The 15,002-nt window shown below is 31.1% G+C and overlaps 2 protein-coding genes across 2 annotated transcripts in view; one reads left to right on the top strand and one right to left on the bottom strand.

Moving 5' to 3' along the window:
* Positions 1–15,002, bottom strand: part of LOC114338382 (serine/threonine-protein kinase SMG1) — a 213,284-nt gene that overhangs the window by 100,708 nt on the left and 97,574 nt on the right. The window lies entirely within an intron of this gene.
* The window catches only part of LOC114338380 (5-hydroxytryptamine receptor 1A), a 59,965-nt gene continuing 48,830 nt past the window's right edge, over positions 3,868–15,002 (top strand). Inside the window, exon 1 of the mRNA XM_028288971.2 lies at positions 3,868–5,055. Within this exon, the coding sequence (XP_028144772.1) occupies positions 4,411–5,055 (645 nt within the window). The 5' untranslated portion in view covers positions 3,868–4,410. The remainder of the gene's footprint in view (positions 5,056–15,002) is intronic.

Raw genomic sequence — 15,002 nt, 5'->3', positions numbered from 1 at the left:
ACCAGACCTTTCAAAGGTCTACCTTCTGCGTACATTTAGTTGCTTCTAATTTATTTATGTCGGAGAAGTTTTCTGCTTATAAGCATCAGTTCTCCGAATCATTTCTTAATGAAACATGAAGACAATTTTAATTTTTAAGCAAAACTCGGTTTAAAACTGAATTAGAAGTAGGTACTGTATTAGCGAGACGAATTAAGTACTACCTCTGGGGTTGTTTCGCTATCGGTTTTATTGTAGAGGGAAGGTTTAAAAAGCACATTTGAAGAAACTATTAAACTTTTAATTATTTTAGTTACAATTCCTATATCAACATCTGAAGCAGAATGCTGTTTTTCGATGTTAAAACATAGTGCTTTAGGTATACTATCTGCAGAAAAGTATTTTGTAAATTGTATTGATAATTTTAATTATAAAGTCATTGAAAACTTTGCAACCAAAAAATAGAAGAATGAACTTCATATATCGTAAACTTTAAAAGTGACATTACAAAAATTAGTGCATGTGTGCGAAAAATGAAATAGTATTATTTTTATAAATTGGTAAATAGAGACTAAATCGTAATAACAATTTTCAACCACTATCAGCAGTAAATGCTGGTGGTAGGTTAAGAGGTTTTTATTATTAATTAATTTACGGAACTGTTTTGATCAATGTTGGACAATTGCTTGGCACCTCAGATCAATAAACTTAAGATACATAAGATAAAAGTATCAGCGCATATTTTTTTTTAGTTTTTGTTGTCATATACCTTTTTTTGACAATATCGTGAATCCGTCCCTAAAAATTTTGGCGGCTGCCCGAGTTCTGGCACTACCTTCTTAAAGTGGTACGAGCCGCCACTGCAAAGAATGGGATGGAAATAAACCTAAAGGAAACTGAATACCTAACAACGGAGAATACAGAAATAAAACAACTGGAAATAGACGAAGGTAAACAAATCAGAGGAACAGATAAGTACAAGTATTTAGGTTTTATAATATCAAACAAAGGAACAACTGAGAAAGATATAAAAAATAGACTAGGACAAACAAGAGGCTGCATACGAAAATTGAACCCGATACTGTGGGATAAGAACATCAGTAAAAACAAAAAGAAGAATATAATACCTTGACAAGAAGTATCCTCACTTATGGGTGTGAAAATTGGACAACAAATAAGAAAACCACAAATAAAACAAGAGCAACAGAGATGGAATTCCAAAGGAGAAGCTGCAGAGTAACAAGGAGATATAGAATAAATAACAGAGATTAAGAGAAGAATGGGAGTGAACTCAGACATAATAGACTACATCGAACATAAGAGATTAACCTGGTACGGACATGTCAGAAGAGCAGACCAAAATCGGTGGATAAACCGAATAACAGAGTGGAGCCCGATAGGAAAAAGGAAGAGGGGCAGACCCCGAAGATCCTTCAGAGATGAAGTAGACGAAGCAATGGAGAGAAGAAATCTACAGGAACGGGACTGGCAAGACAGAAAGAGCTGGAGAGAACGGTGTAGTGAAGGAATACAGTGAAAACTGTGGAAATCCTTAGTATACCTATATAATTTATTCATTATCTAATGTCAATTTAAAAAATTTCATTTTTGCTTTTTTTACATGTTGCGTGTTGCCATTAGGGTTGAAAAAATAACTAACTTGCCATCATGAGTCTATTTATTAAATATTGTGAAATATTTTCTATTCTCTGAGTACCTTCTACTGATAAATATAATAATCGGTCGATTCCATGAATTTTCTGTTTTATACTGTATCTACAAACACTTAGACCGGGCAGTATCGTCGCCCCCGCTAGCGAAATTATTCCGATTCGATTTTTTTGCACAAACTTACTCAAAAACAGGTCCTTATAACATATCCACAGGGTTCCGGCCGGTGCCGTGGTCGAAAAATTGTCTAAACAATTTTTTTAAACAAATTCACAAAAATAATTTTTTCATTTCGAACAATTTTTTTTTTAGATATATTGGCTCATTCTGAGCAAAAAAGGTCTCTTGTCATTTTTTTCTAAAGTTGATTGTTGTCGAGTTATATGCGATTAAAAATTTGAAAAATGCGAAAATGGCCATTTTTAAGGCTTAATAACTCGAGTACACATTATTAGTATGAAATTCAAAAAGTGACCAAATCAAGTTTCAAACCCCTTCTTCAAGGTACTGAAGAGATCTTTGTGATTATTTTATTACAAAGCTGTTATTTTTAATTATTAACAATTAGCGCTATAGTCCAGGATGTATCCGTCGCCACCGTTAGTGAAATTATTCCGATTCCATTTTTTTGCAGAAACTTACTCAAAACGAGGTCCTTATAACATATCCACAGGGTGCCGGGCGTTGCCGTTGTCGAAAAATTGTTTAAAAATTTTTTTTTAAACAAATTCACAAAAATAATTTTTTTTATTGCGAACGATTTTTTTTAGATAATTTGGGTTATTCTGAGCAAAAAAGGTCTCTTGTGATTTTTCTCTAAAATTGATTGTTGTCGAGTTATATGGCCATTTTCGCATTTTTCAAAATATAAATCGCGTATAATTCGACAACAATCAATTTTAGAAAAAAATCACAAGAGACATTTTTTGCTCAGAATGTCCCAAATTACAGTTGACTCCGTGAGTCTTTACCCATGCGTCATCATTTAAAGCATACGAAATAAGTCGGAAATCTATTTCACGCAACAACTGACAGAAAGTGGCTACTGTTCCGATTACGGGTTTTATTATAAAATTTGACGTTATCAAATATATAGAATGTCAAATGTAAGTTTTGCTTCAAAATTTTTGTGCAGAATTACAGCTACATTTGAAGTAGCTTAATAAATTATTTTATTATTATTGATTAATAAATAAATAAACAATTTATAAAAAAATTCAATAACATATTTTATTTTTGTTATTTTATTCACTTTAACGGAAATCTAAACACAGTCATTTCTTTATCGTGTGAATGACGTTAGCTTTGTATGTTTTAAATATTAATTGCCAAAATATAATTATATACCTTAAAATTTCAAAGCCCAATATAAAATTAGTTGTGAAAACAACTGTTTGTGTAATATAAAGAAACTTAAAAACGCAAAAATTCGACAAAAACCGCAAAAAATTCAACTGACTGACAGCCACAAAATTAAACAAAGCATAAACGTCAAACAAATTGTGCTTAAAATATGAAAACATACCGAATCGTCTTTTTTTGTACCTATCTCTTTTCAATGCACTGACTCTAGATGGTTCATAAAAATAACATGTGTTTTTACTTAATAACAAACGTCAGCACGTCATATCATGAGTTTCATGCGTGGAAGAGAATGATGCTAGATAAAAAGTATGTGTTTTATCTCGCCAGGTATTAATGACGCACGGGTAAAGACTCGCGGACTCAACTGTATCTATAAAAATTTGTTCGAAGTGAAAAAACTATTTTTGTGAATTTGTTTAAAAAAAATGTTTAAACAATTTTTCGACCACGTCACCGCCCGGCACCCTGTGGATATGTTATAAGGACATCGTTTTGAGTAAGTTTCTGCAAAAAAAATGGAATCGAAATAATTTCACTAACGGGGGCGACGATACATGCTGGACTATAGCGCTAATTGTTAATAATTAAAAATAACAGCTTTCTAATAAAATAATGACAAAAATCTCTTCAGGACCTTGAAAAAGGGATTTGAACCTTGATTTGGTGACTTTTTGAATTTCATAATAATAATGTTTAATCGAGTTATTAAGCCTTGAAAATGGCCATTTTCGCATTTTTCAAATTTTTAATCGGATATAACTCGACACCAATCAATATTAGACAAAAATGACAAGAGACTTTTTTGCTCAGAATAAGCCAATTTATCTAAAAAAATTTTGTTCGAAATTAAAAAATTATTTTTGTGAATTTGTTTAAAAAAAATTGCTTAAACAATTTTTCGACCACGGCACCGCCCGACACCCTGTGGATATGTTATAAGGACCTCTTTTTGAGTAAGTTTGTGCAAAAAAATCGAATCGGAATAATTTCGCTAGCGGGGGCGACAATACTGCCCGGTCTAACTGTATCATTTTCTAAACGAAAACTATCAGAGTCGATACAATTAGTTCGCTAGTTCTAGTTAGTCATAAATAAGCTACCAAGTTGGATGTGTAGTGTAATACGATAATCGAAACAGAACTCTCTGAGTACGCGCGTCAAATTTCAATTTCCCCATGCAAGAGTTCGCAATAATATGCAATACGAGGAAGACCGCTTGAACAAAAACAAAACAGTGTGTTTGTTGTATCGCGTGTATCGACACACCAGAGCACTCAAAATGTTGTTTTGCTACTTAAAAGCTCACAAATAAAACTCCGTTAATTGAAATACGGGCCAAAAATCGACATTGAGATGAATACCTAGTCAATAGAATTAAGTGTAGTAGTGTTTATTATGGGTAGTGAGAATTGTGAGTATTGCGGTACCACATTGTGGATGTGTATAAGTATCAGTTCTGCTTTTTTAACGGTTTTAGGAAACAGTTTAACCCTTTCCGCGATCTTGATGAGTAAAAAGCTGTCTTCGTTGATAGCGAATTACTTTGTTTTTAGCCTAGCTGTAAGTGATCTTATGGTGGGTGTTTCTATACCGTATCACATGTTGTTTTATACCATCGACGATTTCGGAAAAGTGAAAATTAGGTGTCTCTTGCGATTCGTACTAACTTCTTTCGCGTGTTCCAGTTCAATATGTAACTTACTATTCATCGCGATGGATAGATATCTAGCTATAGTTTACCCCTTACATTACGCTCGCTTCATGGTGAAAAAGTTCGCTTACGTTCTTATATCTATCGGATGGGCGGCAGCTTTTTCTGCAGCTTTTGTGCCACTAATCTGGAACGAATGGATTGACGGGGTCACGTGCGAAGTTGTCAACGTTTTTCCACACAACTACATGCAATTTATATTGCTACCCATGTTCTCGCTAATATGGACTACCATGATTTTGCTCTATACGAGGATATGCCAAGAAGCCTCGGGACAACAGAAGAAAATAAGGGTGACTGGGTTTAAACATCAGACTAAATCATTTCAGGCAAGTAAAACAGCGAAAAATTTAAAAGAAATTAATAAAATAAAAGCCTTTTTCGTGACATTCTTTGATACAGGTATTTAACAACTGCTTTTGATAAATTTGGTGACAACAATATGATAAACATAATAATGTAAAGTCTAAACGTAATTTTTTACTTATAAACAATATATAAATAATTAAACGATGGAAGATTGCTATAATTTTACTCAAACAGTATAGAAAATTCTTTAAAATGAGAATTTGAAAAGCTATTTGTGTTAATTTGTTACTTAATTATTGCACAAATAGCTTCTTAAGTCGATGTTTTGAAAATTGTTAATAACTTTTCTCAAAATTCCCAAAAAAGTTTAAAGCACCGCTATAGAAATTTCAAGTAATTTCACTTAAGGGCGTCTGCGCAAAATTTGGAGCCAATGTTTTTTAAATGCATTCATTTTTTTTTCGAATCTTGGCAAAACTAATAATGATTGTTGAAAAATTTAAACGTAGAATGAAAGATTGCATTATTACCGAGGGCCGTAAGTCCCAGAAAACTTCTATAATGCTTATTTTAATAAGTTACAGGGGTGAAAAAAAGAAAATGTAATTAAGTAGTATGATAGACCAGGGCGCATCTGTAAAAGTATTAGTACATTTGGACGTTGAGAGGTGACTCATATTTTTTTGCAGGAATTGCTTGAAAATAAGTCATATAATAATATTTGAGCTATCCTCCCACTCCAAAAGGTCCGGAACATTGTTTAAATAATCAAAATGTCAAAAAATGAAGGAAAAAGTCGATCTTTTCTTCGTTTTTTGTTTATAACTTTGAAAGTATTCATTTCTGAGAAAAGTTGTACTGACATAAAAGTTGCGCAATTAAATTTCGTACAATATAGAAATCGTTAAAAATTTTAAAAATTGTCACCTTTGTTGCAAAATAGCAATAGCGAAAAAAACGATAAAGAAACAAGTATTCGCATTTTAAGTTTTTCAACCATTTATGCTACACTAAGGACCTTCATATTTTACCAATAAAAACTTTATGATATAAGAAAATAATACTGTGAATTTCATTAAGATCGGTTGAATAGATTTTGCAAAATAAATTTTGCAATCCAGCTTTCGCAAAAAAAATTTTTTTTCAAAATCTTACAGGACTGAATATAAAACAGACAGCAAGTTTCATTTTTTTTACATATAGAAGAATACCGTACCTTTCATTTGCAGTTTGCAAAATTAAAATCGGTTAACCACTACGGCGCCAGGAATTTTTTTAAATACACATTTTTTTTTATGCTACGCGCAGGACAGCTAATAGTTTGCTCTGATTGGGCATTCCAAAGACCTTTGATATTGACAAATTTTAATTTTTAGTACATTTTGATGTAAATAAATAAATTTGTTTATTGCAAAATAAAAACAGATGCTTTGTCCTTTGAAATAACCCTTTTTTTGACAAAAACTTTCTTTGTTCATATATTTTAAGTTAGAGAATAAAAGTTTTTTATTTTTAAACATATGCAACTGTTTAAACAATATTTCACAAACAATAATCAAATTAGTTTGATTTTTGTGGAATTAAAATATTAAAATACAACAATATATAGTGTAAGAAAATAATATATTATATAAAGAATGGAAGAAATTTTGGTGGAAATCAACTTGTGTGAATCGAACACCGCTGTCCTGCGCGTAGCACCAAAAATTAATGTTTATTTAAAATAAATCCTGACGCCGTGGTATTTAATGGATTTTAATTTTAAAAATTGCAAATGAAAGGTACGGTATTCTTCTATACGTAAAACAAATTCAACTTGCTATCTGCTTTATTTTCAGTCCTGCAACATTTTGAAAAAATGAATTTTTTTTTGCGAAACCTGGACTCAAAATTTATTTTGCAAAATCTATTGCACCGATATTAATAAAATTTACAGTATTGTTTTACTATATTATATAGTTTTTCTGGGTAAAATATGAAGGTCCTAAGTGTGGCATAAATGGTTGAAAAACGAAAAATGCAAATACTTGTTTTTTATGGTTTTTTCGCAATTATTGCAACTTTTATATCAGTACAACTTTTCTCGAAAATGAATACTTTAAAACTTATAATCAAAAAACGAAGAAAATAATCGAATTTTTCCTTCATTTTTTGACATTTTGATTATTTAAACAATGTTCCTGACATTTTTGAGTGGGACGATAACCAAATTATTATTATAGGAGTTAATTAAAAGAAATTTCTGGAAAAAATATGAGTCACCTTTCAACGTCCATCTCAAAACAGATGCGCCCTGGACTATGATTTTTAGTTTCAAATATCTCATTCTAAAAATTTTTTTGGTTATTCAAGGGACTTTGGTTGTTTAAAGCCCTCGTTAATAATGTAACATTTCATTCTGCGTTTAAGTTTTTCAAAAATACTTATTAGTTTTCTCAGGATTCTAAAAAAATAAATGCATTTAAAACACGTTGGCGGAAAATTTTGCGCCCACGCCCTTAATAGTTATTGCAAAATTGCACGAATTGCAAATTGTTTATCCCAGAAAGCTCTATTTACAACGTTATTATGCATAAACTATTAGGTCTATGTGAATACTGAACGCGCCAAATTGAACGGAAACGCATTACAAACGCATAAACAAAAGTACTGTGATCTTAATATTATAAACATTTAAAACAATTCAGACGCATCAACACGTAGAAAGTAAATTTTATTCGAAATGTTGGTATTTTTACACGAATTAAAAAAAAAACACATTAAGAAAGAATTTCAAAAGCATCATTTGAAAGATTAAAAGTTCAAGTGTTGACAACCAAATTTCAAAGGGATTCCTTTAAAAAGTAGCCGTACATGATGCACCAAAGGTGAAAATTAAAAACGAAGCGACTTGCACCCTCGATTTTACTATTTCTTTTAAATTCATAACTTCAAATTTACAAAAGTCGCAATTAGTCCGTTCTTTAACGGTAAAATATTGCAAAACCTCTAAATTTTAAAGAACCGCTTGGATTGACATGAAATTTGGCAAACACATAGCTAATAAGTCAAAGAAAAAAAGTGATATTGTGCCGATATGTGCTTTTGCCCTGGGGGTGGTTTTCACCCCCTTTTGGGGGTAAAAAAATATTCGTCCAAAGAAAGTCAGGAAATGGATAAACTGGCTAATTTTAAGTAACTTTTGTTCTATAGAGTTTTTTCACTAAGTCAATACTTTTCGAGTTATTTGGCAGTGAATATGTTCATTTTTTCAACAAATTAACCACGCTTTTAGAAGGTTTTTCGCAAATAACTCAAATAGTAAGAATTTTGTCGAAAAAACATTCTTAACAAAAATATAGCCTGTAAAATATTTAAAAAAATGGTGTATATATCTCGTCTTTACACCTAGTAGAAGTAGAGTTATAGCTAATGAAAAATAGGTTCATATTCGTCAAATTCCAAATGGAATACTTTAACGTGAAATAACCAAAAATGAAGCACATTTCGGGGAAAACTCATTACAACTTATTTAAAGTGTTTAAAAAAAGCTTCATTTTTGTTTTATAAAAAAAAATTCTAGCATCAAAATTAAACAAGTTATGCTCAAAATAAAGTTAGTCCTTTTGGTTTTGGTAAAAAAATCGAGAAAATCACCCCCTAATTAGTATCTTAAAGGAACTTAATCGTTACGACTTCACAAGTTTCTTGACTCGTGTATATATTGTTTATATGATCTGTAAGTTTCATCGGTTCAAAGTCCTTATTATTGAAAGGGCTGTAGTTAAAAGGGGTTGAACGAGTCACTGATCACAAATGTATGCAAATTTATAAACACCAAATCTTAATAAATTTTTGTCTACAACAAAATACATGATATTCAGAAAAGCAAATCTGACTTTTTTTGTTTTTCGAGATTTTTGGTATCTCTAACAATTTTTAAGATATTTTGAAAAAAAGCATATTTTTCAAAATTTAAATTTTTAAAAATTTTACTTTGAAACCAAATTTTTTCAAAAATAAGCACTTTGAATCGATGAAACTTACAGATCATATAAACACAACATAAGTAAAATAATTTGTGGAGCGGTAACGATTAATTTCATTTAAGTTGCTAATTAGGGGGTGGTCTTCCCGATTTTTTTTTTGCAAAAACAAAAGGGAACAACTTTATTTTGAGCGTAACTTGCTTAAATTTAATGCTAGAAACTTTTTGTAAAAACATAAATAAAGCTTTTTTTAAACACTTTAAAAAAGGTATAATGGTTTTTCCCCAAAAAGTTTTTTTTGGATATTTCACGTCGAAATATTCTATTTGAAATTTGGTAAATATGAATCTATTTTTCATTGGCTATAACTCTGGTTATACGAGATCCAGAGACCTAACGCGTACACCATTTTTTTTTTACTTTTTTATAGGCTATATTTTTGCTAAGAACGTTTTTTTCGACAACATACTTACTTTTTGAGTTATTTGCAAAAAACCGTCTAAAAATGTGGTTATTTTGTTGAAAAATGAACATATTCACTCGCAAATAACTTGAAAAGTGTTGACTTGGCGAAAAACCTCTATAGAACAAAAGTTACTTAAAATTAGTCAGTTTATCCATTTCCCGACTTATTTTGGACATATATTTTTTGACCCCCAAGAGGGGGTGAAAGTCACCCCCAGGGCAAAAGCACACATCGGCACAATATCACTTTTTTTCTTTGACATGTAAGCTATACGTATGCCAAATTTCATGTCAATCCAAGCGGTTCTTTAAAATTTAGAGCAAAAACCGTGAAAGAATGGACTAAATATCTTTGATTCTAATCAAAGAACATTGAGGTTTTTTATTTAATTTATTGTACCTCGTTGCATAGATTACAAAGTGCAATTAGTTAATGTGTAACTCCAGTAAATCTCTTTAACCTTCCGATGACCAACCTTTTTTTGTTACACGGATGACCAACGGGGGTAAAAAATTACCCCAAGTAAAAAATGACAATTGACAAAAAAATGAAGTTGTTTTAAGAAATGTAATAATGTATTCGTAATTTTAATGTTACTATTGTATCAATAAATTATAAATAAACATTAGTAAAACATATTTTTAATTACAACTGAACAAAAACAGGAAGCATCATTCTGAACTTCGAACTAAAGAAATTTTCAAATATACACTAATTACGTCGCCACAGGTTTAGCAAACAATTTTTTTTTTTCAATAATGAAATGTAGTACGTTCTTTAAAGGTAAAATATTGCAAAACCTCTATATTTTAAAGAACCGCTTGGATTAGCGTTACCATATGTCCCGATTTGCGCGGGACGTCCCGATTTTCAGGGGTCTGGAGACGCGTACCGATTTGTACCTGATCGGGACACTAAATGTCCCGATTTTCACCCACAAAAACCAATTTTAGGACAACTTATACAGTGAATTTTATAACTATGTTATAAAAACAAGGCACTCCTAAAAGCGGCAAAATCGAATGAAAAATATAATTTTAATAAAAAATAAAAAATAATTTACTTAATCTACGATTTTTTTTTGTAATTTCGTCTTATTATTATTATTATGTAGGATTAAATACAGATTATAGAAACACCTTGTATTCCAGTAAATGAACGGGAAATAGGGCGATACCGTGTAATTTTCAGGATCAACTCCGAATTGGATGAAAATTTGGACGGCTTGTGCCGTTGGTTGCTTTTACTCGGGGGGGTGACAGTCACCCCTAGTTGGGGGTGAAAAACCGCGCGTTTAAAATAAGTCCGGAGATAGATAAATTGACTAATTCTAAGCAATTTTAGTGATATAGAATTTTAACTTGGTTAATACTTTTCGAGTTACCTATTTACGATTGAAAATGTTTATTTTTGGACAAAAAAATCACGTTTTCAGGCAATTTTCACAAATAGCTCAAATAGTAGGTATTTGATCGAAAAAAATATTCTTAACAAAAATGTAGCATAATATAAAAAAATGAAAAAAATTGTGAACTCGTAAAGTCTATAGACCCAGCAAAAGCAAAATTGTAGCTCATGAAAAATACGTTCTTATTCATAAAATTCCAAATCAAATATTTTAACGTGAAATAACCAAAAAATGAAGCACTTTTCGGGAAAAACCAATTAAAACTTTTTGAATAAAGGTTTATTTTTATGTTTTAAAAAAAGTTTCTAGCATCAAAACTAGCGAGTTATGTTCACAATCAAGTTGACTCCTTTTTGTTTGGTAAAAAAATCGTGAAAATCTCCCCTTACTTAGCAGCCCAAATGAAATTATTCGTTACCGCTTTACAAACAATTTACTTTACTTATGTATTTTTTACATGATTGAAAGGGCCTGAACGAGTCACTAATCACGAGTGTATGCAAAATATGAACAGCCATATTTTAACCAATTTTTGTCTTACAGAAAAACAAAATGAATCTATTATATTTATAAAAGCAAAACCTACCTACTTTTTACTCCTTGAGATGTTTAGCATCCCTAATATTTTGTAAGTTATTTTGAAAAAAGGGCATTTTCCAATATTTTAGAAAATTTTTTTTTTTTTACTATAAAACCAATTTTTTTCAGAGAAGCACTCCAAACCGGTAAACCTTACAGATCGTATAAACAATACATTTATAAATAAACGGTAAAGCGGTAACGGTTAATTTTATTTACGGTGCTAAATAGGGAGAGGTTTTCACGTTTTTTTTTTAAAGGAGCCAATTTTATTTTGAGCGTAACTCGCTTTGTTTTAATGCTAGAGACTTTTATATAAAACAAAATTTAAAAAAAATTTAAACATTTTAAAAAATTTTAATAGGTTTTGTCCGAAAATTGCTTAATTTTTTGGTTATTTCAAGTTGAAAAATTCGATTTGGAATTTGACTAATAAGAAGAATAGGTTTGCTTTTTCCGGTTTTCTGGTTTACTGGTTTTCTGGCAAAACTTTGCTTTTAGTGGTTTTATAGACTTTCTGAACATACAATTTTTTGTGCTTTTTTAAAAGCTACATTTTTGCTAAGAATATTTTTTTCGACAAAATTACTCGAAAAGTATTGACTTAGTTTAAAACTTATATAGAACAAAAGTTTTTTAGAATTATTCAGTTGATATATTTTGGGACTTCTTTAAACGCGCGTTTTTTTACCGCTGAGAAGGGGTAACTTTAACTGTCACACCCCAAGTAAAAACAACCAACGCAACGGTACAAGTTCAACTTTGAAGTAGACAGTAAGTAGAACCTAAAACCAGATTTTCATGCAATTCGGAGTTAACTCTGAAAATTACACTTTAAAACGGTCATTCACTGAGCTATCGTTGTTTATTTGTCCCGATTTACAACCCTAAATCCCGATTTGTTTTTGCTTATGTAGCGATTAAAAACAAATCGGACCTGGCAACACTAGCTTGGATTGACATGAAATTTGGCATACACATAGCTAACATGTCAAAGAAAAAAAGTGATATTGTGCCGATGTGTGATTTTGCCCTAGTAGCCCAATAAATGACCGCTTTGGAGTGTAATTTCCAGGGGCAACTCCGAATTGCATGAAAATTTGGATTTAGGTTCTACTTAGCCTCCACTTCAAAGTTGAGTTTGTGCCGTTGGTTGCTTTTACTTGGGGGGTGACATTTACCCCTTCTCGGGGGGTGAAAAACGCGTGTTTAAAATAAGGCCGGAAATGGATAAATTGACTTATTTTAAGCACCTTTTGTTCTATAAAGTTTTTTACGTAAGTCAATACTTTTCGAGTTATTCGCGATTTAAAATGTTGATTTTTCGACAAAAAAACTACGTTTTCAGACCGTTTTTCCCAAATAACTCAAAAAGTAAATATTTTATCGAAAAAAATATTTTTAGCAAAAGTGTAGACTATAAAAAAACGAAAAAAATGGTGTACCAGTAAAGTCTACAAATTGGGTAGAAACAAAGTTGTAGCTCATGAAAAATACGTTCTTATTCGTCTAATTCCAAATCTAATAATTCAACGCGAATTCACCGAAGAAAGAAGCGTTTTTCGGAAAAACCTTATTAACATTTTTAAAGTATCGAAAAAAAGCTTATTATTTGTTCTTTACAAAAGTTTACAGCATCAATAATAAACGAGTTACACTGAAAAACAAAGTTGGCCCCTTTTTTTGGTAAAGAAAATCGTGAAAACCTCCCTCTATTTAGCACCCTAAATGAAATTAATCGTTTGGATTTACCATCTATTTTAACTGTATGTGTATTGTTTATATGATCTGTAAGTTTGATTGGTTTGAAGTGCTTATTTTTGAAAACATTTGGTTTTATACTAAAAAAAAAATTTCTAAAAATTTTTGAAAAATTTAATTCTTTCAAAATAACTTAAAAAAGTATTAGTGATAAGAAAAATCTTAAAGAGTAAAAAAATGTAGGTTTTGCTATTATAAATATGCTAGTTTCATTTTGTTTCTCCGTAAGACAAAAATTGGTTAAGATATGGCTGTTCAAAATTTGCATACACTCGTGATTAGTGGCCCATTCAAGCTTTCTCAATTACAACCCTTTCAAAAATAAACACTTTAAACCGGTGAGACTGACAGATCATATAAAAAATAGATAGATAAGTACATTTTTTGTAAAGCGGTAGCGATTAATTGCATTTGGGGAGCTAAACACGGCGAGATTTTCATGATTTTTTACAAAAAAAAGAGGGCCAACTTTATTTTGAGCGTAACTCACTTATTTTTAATGCTAAAACTTTTTTAACAATTAAAACAAAGCATTTTATAAACACTTTAAAAAAGTTTAAATGGGGTTTTCACGAAAAGTGCTTAATTTTTCGGTGATTTCACCTTGAAATATTCGATTTGGAATTAGACGAATAAGAACGTATTTTTCATGAGCTAAAACTTTGTTTTTATTTGGTTGATATACTTTACTGATAAACCATTTTTCTGTGTTTTTTATAAGCTACACTTTTGCTAAGGATATTTTTTTCGATAAAATATTTACTTTTTGAGTTATTTGTGAAAAACCGTCTGAAAACGCAGTTTTTTGTCGAAAAATCAACATTTACAATGGCAAATAACTCGAAAAGTATTGACTTACGTAAAAAACTCTATAGAACAAAAGTTGCTTAAAATCAGTCAATTTATCTATTTCCGGTCTTATCTTGAAGGTATGTTTTTTCACCCCCGAGAAGGGGTGACTGTCACCCCCCAAGTAAAAGCCACCAACGGCACAATTTCAACTTTGAAGTAGATGGTAAGTAGAACCTAAAGCCAAATTTTCATGCAATTCGGAGTTGCCCCTGAAAATTACACGGTATCGCCGAATTTCCCGTTCATTTACTGGGCTATAGGGGTGAGTTTCACGACCTTTTGGCGGTAAAAAAATATATGTTCGAAATAAGTACGGAAATGGATAAAATGACTAATTCTAAGCAACTTTTGTTCTATAAAGTTTTTTCACCAAGTTAATACTTTTGGAGTTATTTGCGAGTGAATATGTTAATTTTTCGGACATCTTGGATATTAATGCACCCTATGTAACGCATAGCTGAATCTTATGTTTGTGCGTCACAGTGTTGCCATGCTGTTTTCTATATTTTTTTTCATAATGTCAATCAATGTTAAATGTACCTACAAGAATTATAGAATAAGAACGTTTACTTCTCCGTCATTATACTAGGTAGAATGACAAATGAGGTGACGAAAGCTTATAATCCAATGATAGTACTAAAGGTGAGAAATTAGACCTAGGTTGTCTGTCCGTCTGTTTGTCTGACAGCGAATATAACTCATCCGTCACTATACCAGGTATAATGACAAATGAGGTGTCAAATGAAAGCTTATAATCCAAGGATAGTACTAAAGGTGAGAAATTAGACCTAGGTTGTCTGTCCGTCTGTCTGTCTGACCGCGAATATAACTCCTCCGTCACTATACCAGGTAGAATGACAAATGAGGTGTCAAATGAAAGCTTATAATCCAAAGATGGTACTAAAGGTGAGAAATTTGACATAGGTTGTCTGT

The sequence above is a fragment of the Diabrotica virgifera genome, chromosome 8, assembly GCF_917563875.1.
Source record: "Diabrotica virgifera virgifera chromosome 8, PGI_DIABVI_V3a".
NCBI lineage: Eukaryota > Metazoa > Arthropoda > Insecta > Coleoptera > Chrysomelidae > Diabrotica > Diabrotica virgifera.
This window is presented reverse-complemented; position numbering and strand designations above follow the sequence as displayed.